Source organism: Pinus tabuliformis, chromosome 9, assembly GCF_031772625.1.
Source record: "Pinus tabuliformis cultivar Carrire ecotype Pingquan chromosome 9, CPIR1, whole genome shotgun sequence".
Lineage (NCBI taxonomy): Eukaryota > Viridiplantae > Streptophyta > Pinopsida > Pinales > Pinaceae > Pinus > Pinus tabuliformis.
In genome coordinates, this window is record NC_142307.1 from 1,837,258,818 (window position 1) to 1,837,278,484 (window position 19,667).

The window sequence follows — 19,667 nt, forward strand, 5'->3', positions numbered from 1 at the left end:
CTACTAGTGTAACCCCTTATTGTTATTAGTACAACCCCCTTATTACATGGTTGTACCCATGTAGTCCCCATATTGTTATTATTGTGCCCCATAGAAGCCCACTATTGTTATTATTGTGCCCTTACATTATTATTGTTATGTCGGCTTTGATTATATTATGACCCCTTAAACTTCTATATATAGAAAGGAGGTCTTGTCATTTGTATCATTCAAGAATTGTTCATTCGTGTAATGTAAAGGAGGTCGCCTCCTCGAAGAGGCTGAATTCTAAGGCGTTGATCTATTTTTTCTATATTTTGCAAGCTCGTTTAATCACACTAAGGTGTGATTAACGATACCTCTCCTGAACTTCTAACATACTCGGTGCCTCCGGCGCTGCAGAGAGTTGTGACTCTGACGACTGCAAGGTCACCGTTTTAAGTACTATTAAAACAGGCTTCTCAAGAAAAGACGGATGGATATCTATTTGTCTATCGACCAAGCTTATGCTTGGAAATAAATTTTATCTATGCAAAGTTAACTTATATGCAAATGCACCGGAAGATGAGATGAAGTTAAACTCGAGGATGGAAAAACACTTATGTCGCAAAAGCCCTCAATTACTCAAATGAAATGTTCGCTTTATTAGATGAAGACTTAAAAGATAAACTCTTGAAGATATTACAATTAAAACACCAGCGTATTTCAAATCTTCTTGATACAATTTAGCTCAAAGAAAACAAAAACTACTTTGCGATTCGATATCAATGTCAACAAATGCTCAAAAGTATGCTTAGCTTAGGAAACAGAGATATGTGATCTATTATAATTTCACCACAAGATTCTTTAACAATCACTTGAAAACATTTGCAAAATGTCTAGCATGTAACGAACATTAAATAATCCAAGCAATGATGATAGATAGATGCAAGATATTCAACAGATGCACAATGTCTTAGCAATTAAATTTTAAGAGATTCAAATACTTTAAACAACCACGGAATTTAAATGCTAACCGATTTAGATACTAGAATTTAAATGATTATGCTTAGTGACCCAAATCTAGGAAATTTACCACTTTCCTATAGTTAATCTTTATATATGAAAATTTAAGCACATTTAACTATAGAGAAAAAGAAATGTTGATACCACAAAGTTCTCATTTAGATTTTATCCTTGACAAATTTGACTAGTCCTTAGGAAAACCTTTTTCAATATGCTAAGCAAGACTTAACATGGTAAATGATTAATCAAGAATTTCTCTTAATGTGATTAAAGTAAATCAAAAGATTAAATAATTTTTAAAAAAATTTAATGGGCCACAGGCCACATAAAAAAATTTAAAATCTTTTAACGCTAAAAATTTACTTTTGATTTAAAAAATTTAGGATGTCTCAAAGTCACATTAATGTGAAGCCACTTTTAGCTTTTTTAGTTTTTATTTAAATTTTTTAGGGTTTTTAGATTATTACATATATATATATATATAGATTTTTTGAATTTTAGATAATAAAAAAAGTATCAAAGTCAAACACAAAGTTAAAAAAAAAGAAGAAAAAGAAATAACATAAAACTAAAATCGGACTTTTGAATTTTTTTTATGTTTTTTAATGATATCAAAACAAAATACACTTCATACAATAAAAAAAATTACGCTACCTATCTAACCTAAGCTATCCTCCTATCTAACTCACGAATGCACAGAATAAAAAAAAAAAAGGAAAACTCAAATGGGATTGTAGTGTGTAGCTCAAATGGGATTGTAGTGTGCAGGTCCGACGGTGGAGAGGAGAAGGTCAAGGAGGCATGCGGATCTGGCAATGACAATGGATGATCGATGGCAGGGATGCGGAATACGCAAATGCGCAGGTCTGGAGTAGCATAAAGGGATGGATGGAGTTATGAATAGGAGAGGCGGGTTGAGCGAATAGGCACTGAAAGGATGAGGAAACTCGATGACAGAAGGGAGGACGCAGGTTCTGGAGGCTGCGACAGGAAACTGCGTGTAGAGGAGAGGGGACGGTGCTGCGGGAAAGCAGAGAGGGAGCAGCGGGGAGAGCAAGCTGACGATGATGAGAGAGACGTTGCAGTGTTCGCAGGTTGCAGGCTTGCATGGAGTGGCAGGAAAAACACAGCGGATTGGGCAGCGTATGAGGCAACAAAAGTATGGAAGGAGCTGTGTGGAGCAGAAAAATTCGAGGGTTGAAAAGATCAGGGGATGAGGGAGGCTACAACAATGTGTGGCAGAGAGATAGACAATTTCGGACAGCAAGGGAGAGGAATCAAACAAATGGCAGCAAAACCCTTAAAAAAATTCGAAAATAATTCTACTGGAAAAACCCCAGGTAGCAAACAAAATGGAAAATCATGGCCCAATAAAACCCAGAAATTTCCAGATTAAATTGATATGTTTTGATTCAGATTCATAATCGAAGCCCCTGTAAAATTATCTCCAGGTTTAAAAAATTTAAGAAACCCTTGGACTGCAAAATAATGCCTCTGCAAAAGCTCGTCTTGAGGCTAGATCTTACCCTCCAAGGCCTAGATCTGGTTTCAAAATCAAACTTCACCTTCAGATCTGCAACCTGTTCCTGAAAACACAACCACCCAGAACTCGGATATACAAAATAAATGAAATCCCAGAAACCCTAGTCAGAGAAAATTAAAAAAAAAAAAATTACAGATCTATGCACAGGGACAACAGCTCTATCAGATCTGGCGAGTGTGAGTCCAACTCCGCTCTAGATATGATAATCTAAGGCTCTTTAAAAGCCAGATTTATCAATTTAGCACAGAAAATTTGAAATTTTGATTTTAAACAGAGGTGCTTCGCCCAAAACCCTTCATGCATCAACAATAAATTTTGTTATGATAAGCCTGGGATCCAATCAAGTTGGGCTCTTCAGAAAATACCAGTGTTGAAAATATCGGTATCGGCAAAATATCGGCGAGGGTCCAGAAAATATCTTATCGGCAATTTCGGCGAAAATATCGGCAAAATATCGGCAAATATCGGCAAGCATAAAAAATATTTTTTTCAAATTTTTAAATATAGCCGATATTTTGCCAATATTTTCAAAATATCGCGATATTTTGCCGATATTTTCCGAAATTTGCCGATATTTTGAAAATATCGCGATATTTTCAAAACAGAAAATATCGCGATATTTTCTCGGCGATATATCGTTTTGCCGAAAATATCGCGATATTTCCGAATATCGCCGATATTATCAACAGTGGAAAATACGAATCGGGAGTTGGCTGGTCTAATTGAAAACTTCCCCGAACGCCCGATGATCTAAAAATCAAGAATTTCCTGCACAACACAATTCAACCATCAACATACAGCGAGAAAACGATAATAAAATTCAAATTTAATAGAGATACCTGCTATTATATTCAAAACTTAAATTACCATTCAAACCCTAGTGACTGAGCAAGATACATGTACTCAAATCACTCTTTAGAAAGCTATCGTTAATGGCTAAAAGGAAATCTATGCATAAAAATGACACATCTCACAGTATTTCCACGAAGACTAATATCAACAGAAATTAACCCCAAAGTCTTTTTTTATTGCTCATAAAAAGATTACAAGAGAGCTTTCACTTAGCACACGACTCAAAGATCGAATGACACTGACTGACAAATGACCTCTTATTTAAAGATAAATCCTCCAACGGCTAGTTCGAGTGATCCTCGTCAAAGCAATCTTGACCGTTGATGAGGATCAATTTTTTTTTAATCTCATCTGTCGAAATTTTAAATTATTGAGGAAATTTCGAATTTTTCAATTAAATGCATTTTAATTAATTCAAAAATTAAAATTTTTGAATTAATTTCCTCAAAAATTTGACTTTAACTTCACCCCAGGTACCAAAGGCTTAAAATTTAGCAAAATAATCAATTTACCTTAGTCCCTGGACCTCTTAAAATTTAAATTTTAAGGACCAACGAATTTTGCCTTCGGAGAATTTAAATTTACCTAAGACCTAGAATTAATTAAATTTATGGCTTATGATTTAATTAATTTTGGCCAGAAAATTTAATTAATTAACTTATGAGGGGATAAATTATTTTTCTAACCCTCAAGACACTTTACATCATTATTTTAATATCTTTCACATCACAAGGGGGAAAACCCATCTGAAATAGACCCTCACAGACTACCCATTTCTGCGACACAAATATATTCTAGCAGACTAAGCAATTTGTAATAGAATAACCTAACCAAATAGTTAGAATTATTCCCAAATCGCTTTTACATAGACTCGATCACTAGGACTTGCCTAAGATCCTGGTGACAAAATTCATACCGGCTTTGGGGTAAGGCTGAGGGAAAACTCTGCCGACCATCCGAGAATGGATCAGTGAGACAAAAAACCTCCCGAAATGTAGATTGTTACCGGAAAAATAGGTTTACCTAGGCAATTACATACATGATGATGACACAGATCTGTTGAAATTATTTACATCATATACATGCAAAATGGGTTTACATTATAACATGACAATCAGGTTGATAATAATAGCTGGACGACACAAACACATCGATCAGGCGCTATCCCTTTTGCGAAAAAAGGGGGTGTACTGCTATGGGTCGGTGACACGTAGTGGTCAATAGTGACCAAACTTGTGACAACAAAAACATTGAATATTTGACAAATCTTTCTTCTTTTGATCATGATTGGGAGCAAGTATTCTTCCTATATTCTTTTTATGAAATTTTCCAAAATTTCTTCTTCCTTTACCATTCTTTTCATGAGCTACAAATGCTTGAGATCACCACCTTGAGGTCTTTGAATCTTTCCTTTTGATATTAGCCTAGATTCCTCTTGAGTACATGAGGTCCATAGTTGATCAAACTTTGGATTTTTGTTCTACCACAAATGCTAGATGCAAATGAATCCCATGAATTAGGTAAACCATTAAGAGTTGTAGTCACAAGTTTTGTTTCTTCAATGCTTTCTCCAATACCCTGAAATTGATCTCTCAATTGAGAGATCCTCATGAAGTAGGAAGCCATTGTATCATCTCTAGTCATATGAACATCACAAAGTTGGTTCCTTAAGCTCATTTTTTGACCAATGTTGTTGATAGTATACAATCCTACTAGGGCATCATACATCTGTTTTGAATTTTCTAGTCCTTAAACATATGGAATCAAGTGATATTCAACAAGAACCCTTCTAGCTGTAATTTCAAACTTCTTGTACCTTGCCTTTCCTTCATTATTATGTGGTTTAGTGACCCTTTCATTCACATAATCTATAACATCATGCTCTTCAAGAATGAGATCAATCCTTGTCTTCCATGCTGTAAAATTTGTAGCACCTTCCAACTTATTCTTTGCCGTAGTAGATGAACCCATGGTCAAAGATCTAGTCACAAATTAGATTGCAGAAGTAGGTGTCTTCAAGAGTGATCAAGTAGGTGTCTTCAAGAGTGATCTCAATTTCCTTTCCTTCACTAAAGCTATGATTCCATGTTGATTTTCTACTACTAAGAGGACAAGCACAATTTTTTGCTACTGGTAATTACTTCTAATGATATTTTTGCACTTTCCATATTATCATTATTCAGTTACACCATAAAATTCAATTATAAATGAAATAGAACAGTAGAACAATAGAGATCATAGTAGAACAATAGACACGAAATTTTTCACTTGGGAAACCCAACCTTGGGAGAAAACCCAGCAATCTTTTCTAGGAGAAATTATTGTTCAATTCAACAAATGGTACAAAATGATTTTTCAGTCAAACTTGGTCATTTTGACCACATAAACTAGCTAGGTCAAACTTTGTCCAACTTCTCACAAAAATCAGTGAAACTATTGCCCAAAATCTCAGTCAACTCTACCCAAACTTCGGTCAAACGCTACCCAGAAATCTCAATCAACTCTGCCTCAGAAAATCTTGGTGAACTGTGGTCGACTCTGCCTCAGAACGTTTGGTGACACTGCTAAGACAACTTGCAGTCAACTCATAAATTTTGGTCAATTCAACTAGAAAGAAGTTCAGTAAACCCTCCAGAATTTCGGTCAAATAGAGCAGTCAAAGATTCAGTCAAATAGAACATATAAGACTTGGTCAAAGCTGGTCAACTTTAGATCTCCTCTTCCTCCTTCGCACGTGTGAACAGAAGACTTTTTGACTTGATGATCTGAATTGATTTGATGCCAAATGGAGGAGGTCAAATGGTCTATTTATAGTGGTCAAATCATGTGGGTTTTGACCAAGGGTCAAACGTATTCAACTAGTGGGGCCAACCTGATAGTTTGGATCCTACATGAACTTGTAAATAATAAATTTAATTTCTTTTAAATTGTTGATTTGAATAATGACCATAACTACCAAAAATCAACAATCTTTGTTATGTGTGATGCTACTTGAAACAAACTTCTCATGATCAAGTTAGATCAACATCATTATGGACACAGAACCATTAAAGCATCATAATGGACCATATCTAATGTTGGGGACACAGTAATATTTCACACAAGACTTACCTTCAAATGTCTTACTAGCTCAAGATTTGTAAACAAGTTACCTCACTTATGTTAGGAATGTTTAGGTCAATAATTCTATTAGTTGTTTCCAACCCCCAAGGGGAGTGACATGTCCTAGGTAGACCCATCAATCCATAGGTGTATGTAATGAAGTGGTCATGGAGTAGGAAAGACTTCAAGGAAGATGCTATAGCCATGAGATCAGTTATTGGAGGTCCAATATCCTGGTATAATGATGTAAGGGAGGAGTAATCACGGAGGCGTGACTTAGCCCTTTCCTCGTCCTGCTTTTTCCACCCCTCTAGTGCACCTTTTAATTTAATGATTTGACTTTCTTTGGTGCATATCGTAGGAGGCCAAGCTTGCTTTGTGCTTTTCCAATACCCCTTAAAGATGTAGTAGTTTCACACTCATTGGGGTTGGGACATTCAAGAGTTCCTTTATTTTAGATGAAGCATTAAATGCTTGTTGAAATATGGCAACAAGAATATTCCAATTTAATTTGTCCTTGAATTAAATTGTGAATTAAAATCGAATTTAGTCTTAACAGCTACTTGGAAATAATTAATTAATTTATTTTAAATTAATTAGTTGGAGAAATTCAAGTTAGAAGTCTTTCTGAAGTCATGCAAAAGTTATCCCTTAAATTAAGGAGATAAGATTGGGTTATATTTGAGTTGTAATGAGTTAACTCAGTTTACTAAGTTAAGTCCAGTTAAATTAGTTTCAAATTGTTTGAAGAACTAATGGTGAGTTAACAGTGAGTTGATGCATGCATGCACTCAACTAGTGCTACTCCAGTTAACTGAAGATTCCCTCATCAAAAACTCATGCATGTCTATTCTGAGAAAGACCCAGTTGAGATTAAAGTCAAGGACAGTGTTCTAACAGTCGCATGTGTTTTCTTATAAAGAAAACTCATGCATGTAGTCAAGGAATCATCCTTGAAGATTGCGCAGTTTTGGAGGCTTGATCATCCTCTTGCTAGATTGGTTTTCCACTTGGTAAGAGAATATCATCCACAAGGAACAATTGTCATAAAAAATAGGAGCTTGGAGGGCAGAGAGGAAGGCTGGAGAGAAACCAAGATTACCTGTGAGCATCTGTGAGGATTGTACTGAGAGCTGGCTAGCTATGAGAGCTAAAGCTTTGTATAATTCCTTTGTATTTCCACCTGTATTATAATACAATAGTGTGGGGTTTTTAGCTGAGGCTTTCCCCACAGTATTTTCATGTGTATTGTGCCATTGATTCTTCTTCTTCTGGTTATATTATTCAGCTCGATCTTTAAGCTTCCGCAAATTGATAGTAGAAGTAGGTTATAGTATTCTGCTTTGATTTATATTTCATTATCGGGTTAACCTACCAGCAAATTTTCTACATGGTATCAAAGCTAGATTTGTAGAAATTTTCTACATTGAGCAACTGGGTGATGGCTAATGAGGGAGGTAGAGCTCATGCTAGACTTTTGCCTATGTGCTAAACAAGTCCCATCCATCTTTTTCATTTTACATTTTCTTTCCATTGTGGTTTTATATGCTTTTATCATTCATTTAGCTGCATCAACTCCATGGCCATGTTTTTGAGTCCTAACTCAAGGATGTGGATATGTGATGCCAATCTCAATGACCAATGAAAATCAACCCAAAGAATGGAGATGGATACAGGGAAGGATGGAAAGTGGTAAGTATAGATTATCATGGACACACTATATCAATCAGTGCCCCCTATTAGTTCCCTTTCTAAACCATAAGGCCATAGAGGAGGGGCCCCACTAGACTAGAGTCAAAGGCTAACCTCCCAAGTGAAGTGTGGGAAAAAAGATACAATCGAGAGTAGTCAATCATCCATTTTTCCCTATTATTCGTATTAATATATCTGTAATATTAAATGAAAGCACATGATTGTTAAAATGGTTAAAGTACCAGCTGTGAAAATTCTATCACTGCAGCAACTGATTTATTTTTCCTAATTATTTCACCATAAGTTATTCATGAAATTACTTCAATAAACATTAAAATAAACACTGCTGCAGATATCACACCATAATACAGAAACAAACATATGCACAAGAATCAACACATTGACACAGTTATTTTGGACTAATGTCCCCAGAAAAACTCAATGTAGGAAAACCGGTGCAGCAAGCGAGGATTTTATTATTCAGCAATTTTCTAGTACAATAGGGTGCCAAACTGGGTTACCCACAGATAGACAATTTTTCCAGCACTTCTTCTGAACCCAGCGTCAGCCCTACTGATCTTTGCGTGACCAGAAACCCTCTGCGTCAGCCTGTTGAGACTCTGCGCACCCTCTCTGGCCTTCTGTGTTACCCCTGCAGCCTCTGCGTGGATGACATAGGCCCTGCTGGCTTTACGCAGTCTCTGCTGCCTTTATGTAGCTTGCTTTGGCCTTGCATCTACTTTTTCTGCCTCTGTGCTGATCTCCCGTCTCTCTATTCCGAACTCGCTGCCTCTGACTGCTCTCCAGACCACTGGTTCAATTTCTCCGCTAACCCCGCTCCAGAAATTAAACTGACTGGTCTCCCTCAGTGTGTTCTCCATGTGACCCTCAAGCCTCCTCTTATACTTTTCTCGTTAACAAATCAACGGCCGAGATTAAGTCCCTAATCAACGACTAAGGTTAGATCTAGCTTGATCCATGACTTTTGGACCATTTTAACACAGTTTTATATTAATACACATTAATATTTTATTTTCCCTAAGTTTAGACTTAGGGACTCCATTAAAAATATTAATTATTTTAATATCTCCCAAACTGTTTAGAATCTGCCCAAACCCTCTCTGGGTATTGGAGATCTCATGTGCTTTAGCCTCTCCACCAATTTTCGTGGCTAAAGCACATCCGATGCTATCCCAAATCAACACCTACTCGTAGATGACCCACCTTCCTTCAAGAAGAATGCTAGATGAGAGAGAGCACTAACTAGAGCAATAGGTAGAGAGCTCTAGCATAAAGCTATATGAATACCATCATAAGGTTGTTGGCTATTTCGCTATCAAATGAGGAGAAAAAATTTCTCCTATGGGTTACTCACTTTTGGTGGATAACAGTGCTAACCCTTCAAATCATCAAGTGTGTTTTCCATCACACACCCAACACATGAAGATCATGTAGAATACCCCCTCCTAGTGACACCAACATCATATATCAACACACCAAGTCACTAGGAAACATCAACAACATCACGAAACATCTACTTGCTACCACCATCATCATCTAAACCATTGAGGGTCGTCCATATTCAATATAAGCATATATACCAAACCACCATTATGAGATAACATGCTACACATCCTTCAAAAGTGCATCCAAGGGGTGACCAACAAGGCAAACACATATGAAAAGACCACCAAGCAACAAGCACAATCATCCAGCCAAGGAGAAGTGAGACTCCCCCAAACCAAAGATCTCCATGAAATGATACAATGCCATGAAGATAAGGGGATCCATAGAGATGAATCCCCCCCAAATTGGTCTAATAGCTCCTAGGAGCCAATAGCAAATTTCCAAGTGATGAAAATCACAAAGTGGAACCTCATACAATATGAGGTGTAACAAGATCCACCATTGTTACGATGTGGGATGGCTTTAACACTCCACTGAATGCCTTGGCACGTGCTCTCAATCCAAGATTTTATGATGAATAATTCATTTCTCAAAGCAATGGGAAGAGGACGCCCCCACATAAGGACAAGGAGGTGACCAAGGGAGTGAGAAAAGCTTTTGAGAGTTGTTTCTAGCTTGTATGCAAACTGAAGTGAGAGAAGAATTTGCTTTTTTATCTGGTGGACTAGAGGATTTTGTAGACATGTCATCTTTGGATGAGAGGAGGAGCATGAACCTAGTTAAACGGTGGAATGTCCATGAGGAAAATGGTGTATATTTGCAAAACCGTGGCACTTGTTTTTATCAGAACAGACAAGCTTTTCACTGGTGGAAAGGAATTGGAGCACCTATGGTTTCATTCATTCCATGAGCGCAATTGCTTGGGATCATAGAAGGCTGAGGATCTTTTGTTTGTGCATTCAAACCCATGCCTTGTGTCTTGTAGGGGTGAAGAATATACTAGTGGCAACTCATTGAGATTAGGATGTGGCTGCAGAATGCCCAGACTTGGAAAACTCTCTATTTTTATATTGGTGGTGATGCAAGTGGAAGTGGAACTGCCTCTTCTTCCAATCCACGCTCTAGTTCTATTGAACAAGCATCTTGTTCAATTTTTGTTGATGAGGATGAAGATGAGATGGATATGTAATTGTGTGTGTCCTTAGCTGGTGTTTTATTTCATTTTCAGTGCATATAGCCTCATGTTTAGAGGTTGATTTTGGATGCATAGCCTCATCTATAAAGACTAATTTTGGACTTTGCATCCTATACTCATCTATGGGTGTTAATATATATAGATAAATATTGTATTTTTAATTCCCCTTACATACCCATTTTGGGGGTGCGGGGGAAGGGGGTCGTGGGGATTCACGTTCTATTTTCTTTTTTCAGAAACTTGTACACATTTCCACATTTTGTGCAACTTAGCTTTTCAACAATCTTTGTTTGCATGTGAAGCTCTGTCCTTCAAGTCAATTGATGGCATGCCAATTTTTGTTTGTATTGTCACATACCTGAAGGTCAATGAATGCACTTTAGAGTTTGGCGATCTGTTTTGGTTCTATATCACTGTTAAACTTTTATATGAACATTATTTGTGTTTAATAGGTAAGTGATGGTTTTCCTGATATAAGTTGTTGCATGAAGGATCATGAATATGATGACCAAGTGTTCCAAAATAAACACTCGGAGATAAACTAGATTATATTATGTAATAAAACCACAGATGACAAGTTGCTAGCAAACCAAAAATGTATTCAGATGAGACAACACAGATTTAGGGAGAATAACAAAGACAAATAATTCATTAACCAACTGTCCCTGCAACAAATACAAAGGATAAATTTTGCCCATGAGGAGCATCTTGTCTCACCCAATCTCCCATCTGTTACTTTGCATCTAGCTTCCTTTTATACACTCCATGCCTCTGTGTCGGGTACATTGCAAGAAACTTTCCAGATTGCTTACAAGGAACTTTCTAGATTACTCCCTGACAGGACATACAACTACCCATTAAAACGTTTCCTAAAATGTTAAAACAACAGATTTATTGATATCAGTATCTTCAATGCTCCCCCATAATACATTAAATCCACAGCATAATTATGAGTCTTTCTTGAGTACAAAACTCAGCGTCCAAAGTTCCCTCACAAGTCATGTCTAGTTCCAATATTTGGAGGGACAATGCCCATATTTGACAACTGCATCCTTGGAATCACCTTGCTGCATACCCATCAACTTCCCTGAAAGATATCTTCTTTGTGTCCCTTGTGCTCAATATCCCAACTCCTCCACAATTCCTCCAGATACTTCCAAAGTCGCCAGACCATTTTCTGAGTTGATAGCATCTCTAGTAATCCCATGCCATTCATTTGGAGCAAAAACTCGACAGCCACAGAGGGTTCCCTTTTCCTCTTGGCCTCCATCTCATGCTGCCAACATGGCTTAGAGACATATTAGGAACATCCTCATCTCTTTAGAGATTGAAACTCTCAGGTCTCCCAAGATCAAAGCTTTTGGGTCTCCTGAGATTCGAACACATGGCTTCATAAGTTCATATCATGTTATGATTCATGAATTAACTTAACTCAAAGATCTGCAAACCAGATATCTTAATGTAAAAAAGCTAGACGTAGCAATTAACCAACCAAAGAAACACACATTGAGACGAGATAGCGCAGTTTTGTGGAGAACAGCTGAGACACGTAATTGATTAAACTTCCCTGCAGCAGGTACAAAGAATAAACTTTGCTCACAAGGGGCATCGTGTCTTATCCAATCTACCATCTGTTAAAATTCACTGACCTTTATTTTATACACTCTTTATGCCTATATCTCACTTACTTTACAAGAAATTTTACAAATAGTCCAAACAACATAACATCATCGTGCAGAGAACACAACAGATTTAACATTGCAATTTTCAAAACACTGAGTAACTACTCCCAATGTCCTTCATTGAAGGCTAGCTGTTACAAAATTTTGGAAAGTCTTTTCACTTTGGAATTACACAATATTTTAATAGCTGGCTCATTAACCTATGTGGGCAATCCATCAAATTTTGCTTTGGAGTTGCTTGTTTCCTTCTGGATTTCATCTTCCAATTCAGATTTCTGTTCATCCATTTTGTCATTTTCTTTCTATTACTGACTTTTATTAGCTTCTTGTTTTTCCTTCAACTTGGGATCAAAGTATATCATAGGTAACTTGTTATGATCTACCTGTCAATGTTGTAAATTTTGATGTAGCCGCCTCTACTGCAAGAACAATGGCAGTTCTTAGTAATTTCAAATTTCCAATTTTTTGATGCCAAGTGCAACGATAATATCGCAGGACTGTTGGGAAAAGGATACCGGTTTTATGGGGAAAATGTGTCTCCTCCTTAGCTCACACTTCGTTTTTCTCCTCCAGTTAGTTGATTCAGCACCAAAATTACCAAGTCTCCAAGTCTCCAAGTCTCCAAACCCCAGTCGCGTGCCTATCTGCTGTCCAAATGACAAGTTAAATCATGTTTTTCCCTTTAAAACACGTGCTGCCCGACGGTCCTGTGATTTTTTCTAGAGGGAAAGGGAAAGCTATGGCATTTTCTCACAAGAGGGGCAAAGGAAATCAATAGTATTAGACTTTAGTTATTTTGTTCATTTCATTGTATATGACATTATGACTCATGAGATACATTATTTTATTTTTTGTTGATATTTTGAGGCTGAGTTGGGACTCGGGAGTCAGGACTTACTATTCAGGACATGATTCACTGTTATGTGTGATGTAGCACTAGAAATGATATTAAACATCTTATATATTAGTTCTTTTATCATATTTATGTGTCAATGTATTTATTTTATGTTGTAGATGGTTTAGATATTAAAAATTTGAAAAAAATGAATATTTTTGTATGTTACAATTTTTTCCCGATTTTTTCCCGATTATTATGACTTTTTCCGATTTTTTCCCCGCGCCGAAATTTTCCCGATAACGATTAGTGCAACATTGGTCTCTAATACCATCAGTAGTAGCATTTTGGGAAGCTACTACAATAAAAACCCCATTTCGTGTTAATGCAATAAAAGACATGCACAAGTTTTCTATCCAAGATGAGATCCAGTCTCAAATTCTCAAGCACACATGGAATGGCACTCCCATGATGGTACTTATATCCTATTCTTAGGACTCGAGATCCTACCACATTTTAAATAAGAAAATGGTATGACCATAACTCCGTACCATACTTAACTATGGTTACCTTCTAAAGCATCTGAATCAACCTCGGATCTACTGTGCCCCTGCAACTGTCCCTTGAGTCTCTAACTGCAACTAGCTTCTACATTGTCTATTGAGCACCTGACTGCACCCAACTGGCTCTGCAATTGCATCTCAAGTATCTGACTGCAACTAGATTTGCACTGTCCCTTAGGATTTGACTGCGCCTTGTTGACACCATAATCTTCCTACTAATTTACTATTGTGGGCCCTTGTAGCAAAGGTATTGATCCATGTGAATAGTGACTAGATTTGATGTAGACTTCCTGTTGCTCACCCATGGAACCTGTCCAATCTAGCAATTTGAAGCATCATGTTCCTCCTCCATCTGGAGGTATCACTGCTATCAATGCAAATTCCTCCAATCTAGAGGTCAACTCATCGATATTTGTCAAAGTTGTTGTCTGTTACCCCTTCTGGTCCTTCTTCGTCTTTAGACACTGGGTGACGTAGTGACCAAACTCACCACATCCGAAGCACTCGACGTTCGACAGGTCCTTCTTCTTCTCTCCCTTTGAGTCGTGTCCCTGGCCGAAACCCTTCTTCGTCTTTCCCTTTCCTACAAGGGCCACGTTCTTTTCTTCCTTCTCCACCTTTGATCGCTAGCTACTATTGTTGGTAGCGCCATCTGTGAGACTAAGACTTAGCTCTTCCTGAGTGAAGTCACTCCATAGGTGTTCTCAATCTCCAGTGATTCCTTGAACAAAAGTTTGTCATTCCTTGGTAAACCCGTTTAGAGTTGTTCGCACCAGTTCATTATCTGTTGGTTTCTCTCCTACAGCTACAAGTTCATCTCAGACTCCCTAAATTCTGGTGAGATAGGAAGTTACGCTCTCACCCTTCTGCATCTTTGTTGTCCTCAGCTTCTTGAGAACCATTTTCTTATTCTTAGATGGATCCTGGTATAGCTTCACAATGGAATCCCACATGTCCTTTGTTGTATTCTTCTCTGCAATATGCAAGACAATATGATCCCAAACCCCGTCTAGAACAATCCTCTTGGCTTTGGCCATATCCTTCTTGAAATCAAGATACTTGATAGGGTTTGTCAGTTCAGTTACAATTGTTGTGACAAACTCCTTTAGATCATGCTCATCCAAAAGGAACTGCATCCTTGTGGTCTAGATGCCAAAGTTTGAGGCTTTGTCAAGTCTGTCTTAATCTCCGAGTCTTGTTGCGGCCATATCTATGAAGCTCAAGTAACTGGAGAATTATATGCTGGAAATCTCCTTCTCCTTCTGGCAACTCACCCGACCTACTCTCTGCTACACGCACTCCTCTTATATTGCACATATTTGCTTCTACACTTTCCTTTGGTGTCCTTCCCGAAATTCGCTATGCCTGCTACCTCTATTGGGTAACTCCTCTAGTTCTCGGAAGTCCTCCGGAATCTAGCACACGTACTGTTAATCCTAAAACTCGCACTGGCTACACTGGTAAGCCTGCTACTAGAAACTATGGCCTCCTTTCCTACAACTAGAAAACTAGAAACCCTTCAGAGAATATTTGGAAATTCCCTCTTTGTGTGCTTTTTCTCTTCTTGCTTTGCGTAGATATGCAACTGCAAACCCTTACTACAAATCTCTATGCCCAAATCTACTCTGCAAATTCACTGATCTACTCACTGGAACCCTCTCTCTGGAAAATCCATTCCCTGTTGCTACTGCTTCTAGGGCCAATTGAACTTTTCCTTCACCCTGAACTAGAAATCGATTTTCCTTCCTCCAGCAATTCACACTGCTTAGCTGGCCTGTGCAGATCTAGAAATAGTGCTTTAGGTCTCCCTTTGAAACTGCATGATCTCTCTTCCTTTCACCTCTAAACCTTTGATCTTATTAACTATGCTTTGATACCATGTGAAAATTCCTTGAATTGTAGTAACTGAGTATTATTCTCCTAACTTAACAGTTTATTTGTTTTTTGTTAAATTATTAATGGAAAATATCGAATAAACCAAGCTGCAATTCTTCACCAAATAAAATTATGTTGCTGAAGCAAAACATGAACTGAGAAATAGATGCGCACACACATAATAAAATGACACTTATTTTGGACTAAACATCCGCAGAAAAACCTTGAAGGGAAAACCGGTGCAACAAATGTGGGTTTATTTTATTATGCAACAATTTGAGAAAATTATTACCACTAATTGCCAACAAGCAAACCTCCGGCAATCAATTGGCAAAATATCTGGAGATAATTATCTCCCTTTGCTATCAACTTGGTCTCTTTTGGCCTACTCATACCCCACATTGGAAGCCCGCACTACTGACTAGAATATGCATAGCCCTGGATCTACCTCCAATTGGGTCGTCTAGCCTCCTTCTGCCTCTGGAATGAACTCGATCTGCCTTCCGATACTGATCAAGCCTCTGGAAATTGAACAAACCCTCTTCTAGCAACTCACATCATTGAACTGGCTAACTCGCACTATACAAATCGGCCTCTTCTGCAGACAATTCAGCCTCTTCTTTTCCTGCCTGCTGGACACTAAAAAAATGAGGATAATCTCCTCTAGATCTCTTCTCCCAAATCTTTGCTGCTCCCTCTCTTTGATGCTCTTTCCTTGGCTTGAACTATGCCCTCACTAAAAATTGCGAACTAGGTAGTTAGATCTGCCTTGCTCACAATTGATCACATTGATGCTATCTCCAAGCCCTTCAACTTGCTTTTATAATCTCTCGTTGGAATCTCAACGGTCACGATTAAATTCCCATAGATGGCTAAGATCAATTAGACTTCATCAATAGAAGTCTCTACAGCAATCTCGAACATCCTTAATTATTTAACTTTAATTTACCACTTTTCATAAGTTAGGAAATATTTTAGTTATGGCAAATTAATTCAATCAAGGTGCTTCCCAAGCTTATCTCGTGAAACCTTTTATGGGTTTTGGAGATCTCGTGTTCCTTAGTCTCTTAGGTTTTAACGTTATTTGAGACTAGAACACTTGTCCGATGCTACCAAATCCATCAAAAACTAACATTTAATCCTCATTATTTTTTTCATGGGTTAATAAAAGATTCATATAACCAAGTTGGATTGGATTCTTGTTTTTACAGTTACTTGGCTGCAGCAATGGCCTTACAATTTCTGTGGAGCTTTTTATTAGCCACTCTTGATGTGTATGCATTACTTATAAAGAGAGGCCTTCCCAATTCAATTTTGCTGAGCTTGTTTGTGGTGGGAGATTGGGTAAGCAGATTTGTTTCTGTTCATGTAATTTATGCTTATATAAACTTTTAACAGGCTCTCTCTATATATAGAGAGAGACACACACACACATTTTTTAAAGGAAGTTTCCTAAGAGATTAACAGGACTGGATTGGGGTAAACACAGGTTACTGCAACATTGTCACTTGCAGCAGCCTGCTCAACAGCAGGAATAACTGTTCTTTTTGATAAGGACCTGAATTATTGTGATCAAATGCATTGCCGGAGATATCAACTTTCTGCTACAATGGCATTCTTGAGTTGGGTGTTGATTGCAATTTCATCTCTTCTAACACTATGGCTGTTGGTTTCCGAGTGATTTTCTCAGAATTAGTTTTGTAATGAAAACCACAGTAAATCGAGCTCCTCAACATCACAGAACCAGAAGTTCCTTCCTTCTGGGCAGTGGGTACATCTGCCTTTCAAGTTAGAGCCTGTTTCATGTGTATGTGGCATTGTTGCTGGGAAGAGATGGCATTGAACTACTGGGCCTTCTTCATACATATTGGTGGAACTGTTTGGCTTATCCTGCTTTGTGTAATTTCGTTTTTCTTATCCTTAAAGGTATTGAAATCTATTGAATATTCAGAATTTACCTGCTCGTTAGCTTTCTGGGGCAGCATTTTGTCATCTCTACCCTCTATGATTGTAAAATTGATATACTAAACATTGATGAAACTCCATAGAAATATTTCGAAAGGGACAACTTGTCTCCTCGTAATCTGTTCAATAGTAGACAGTAAACCTTTCTGTTTAGCGTGTACTAAAATAGTAATTCATGTAGGTTCCTCCACTGGTCATTAAAAGAACACCTTTACCATGGTTTATTTTGAGCAACATGTACTTCTTAAACAAGCTCTAAGCTAAAATGTATCTTGGTTGGACTTACGATGAACTTGTATCTTTGGTATAAAGGTTGCACACCTGGAGTTCATCCAGATAAGTGGCTTACCACATAATTTCTGCTAATGACTGATCATCCAGATAAGTGGCTTACCACATCCTAACTTCAGTTTGAATAATTTGAGAATTTCATTAAATATCTAGCTTGCATTGCTTAATAATGGGTATGTGTTTCGAGAGGAGTTGCAGGCCTTAGTGAGATTGAGCCCACAGGCTTCTTCCTTAGCACTCTGCATTTTGGTATTTCCAACAACTGTCCTTTGACATGAGGATTTGTGTTTCTAAGATAGGTATGCTCATCCAAAGGATTATACAGAAGATGTCCAAGAAGAAAGCTTTACTAAATTGCAAGCAAGGACAGCTGAGTAGATGCAAAGAAGAATCAATTTAATGTTGGAATTTTTCATTGTATTCTTTTGTTCTTTGTTGTTTCTCGCAATTCTTATAGTAATTTGACAACATTCTTTGAATTGTAAAGGATGTTGAATGATGCTGCATTTGGATTAAGATATTTATCTCTGAAGCAACGTTCTAATTGCCACGGGCATGGTTCATATATAAAAACCAACGTCTTAATGAGAGAATTCCATGAAAAGAAAAATAAGAGGTGGGTCCCTTTCTTACACTAGATCACTATTATGGATTTTTATGTGTTCACAAAGTTATGGATCTCAGGAGAGTTGGGAGCGATAAAAAAGCAAAATTAGAAGGCCCATAACTAACCAGGCATACTAGACTTTACTCAAAGACGATTGAATGTCATCACTTTTCAAGTCAAATAAATTTGGTTTCATCTTAGAAGATCTTGAAATTGGTTTAAAAACACTTTAACACTTCAACTTGGCAAGATGTCTATATATGCAGTGTATGGCTCTTCCTAGGACATTCTTTTCCCCATTCCTACTTGACTAAAATAATCAGATTCCCCATCGAAACATCCACTTTTACACCTCAAACTGATTTGGTAGAAAATTTGAGACCAACCTGTTAAAAAGTGATGTTGTAATTAATAAAAAAAAACCCACTAGTCAGCTCTACGAAAGAGAGTCTGAACCAGGAGAGTCTGGCTCTGCAGAATGCTCTACATTGTCCACGTACATCACACATTATATAGTAATCATAGATTTAGGTAAGTTAGAACCATACCCTATAAAATTGAAACTAATTCCTATCCTGAGGTACCGTGAACCAATTCACTATTCTAGGATATTCTCCATTATCTCTAACACTCCCCCTTAATGGAGAAAGGGTTCACAAATATGTCTAACATCTCCCTAAACATTTCAAACTTGATTTTTCCAAGAGGCTTAGTGAAAATGTCTGCAACATTATCACATGTATTACAATATATCAGATGGATTTCTTTTGATTGCACTTTCTCCTCGACAAAGTGGAATTGTGTATCAATGTGTTTAGTGTTTTTGTGAAACACCGAATTATTAGCAAGTTTGATTGAACTCTGGTTGTCACATCTGATTGTTGTTGCATATTTTTGTTCTTCCCCGACATCCTGGAGAAGTCTCCGCAACGAAACTGCCTCACATGTTGTTGTGCACATGGCTTGATACTCTGTTTCCGCTGAAGACAAGGAAATTGTGTTTTGTTTCTTGCTGCTCCATGTAATCACCCCGGATCCAATGTTGAATGCATAGCCTATTATGGATCTGCGGTC

General features: G+C 37.5%; 1 protein-coding gene across 1 annotated transcript in view; it reads left to right on the plus strand.

Annotated features, from left to right (window-relative positions):
* LOC149156142 (CASP-like protein 5B1) overlaps positions 1-17,947 on the plus strand; it is a 38,874-nt gene extending 20,927 nt beyond the window's left edge. The window contains exons 2-3 of the mRNA XM_089437938.1: positions 16,942-17,074; positions 17,220-17,947. Coding sequence (XP_089294064.1) covers positions 16,942-17,074; positions 17,220-17,411 — 325 coding nt within the window. The 3' untranslated portion in view covers positions 17,412-17,947. The remainder of the gene's footprint in view (positions 1-16,941; positions 17,075-17,219) is intronic.
* The last annotated feature ends 1,720 nt before the right edge of the window (positions 17,948-19,667 follow it).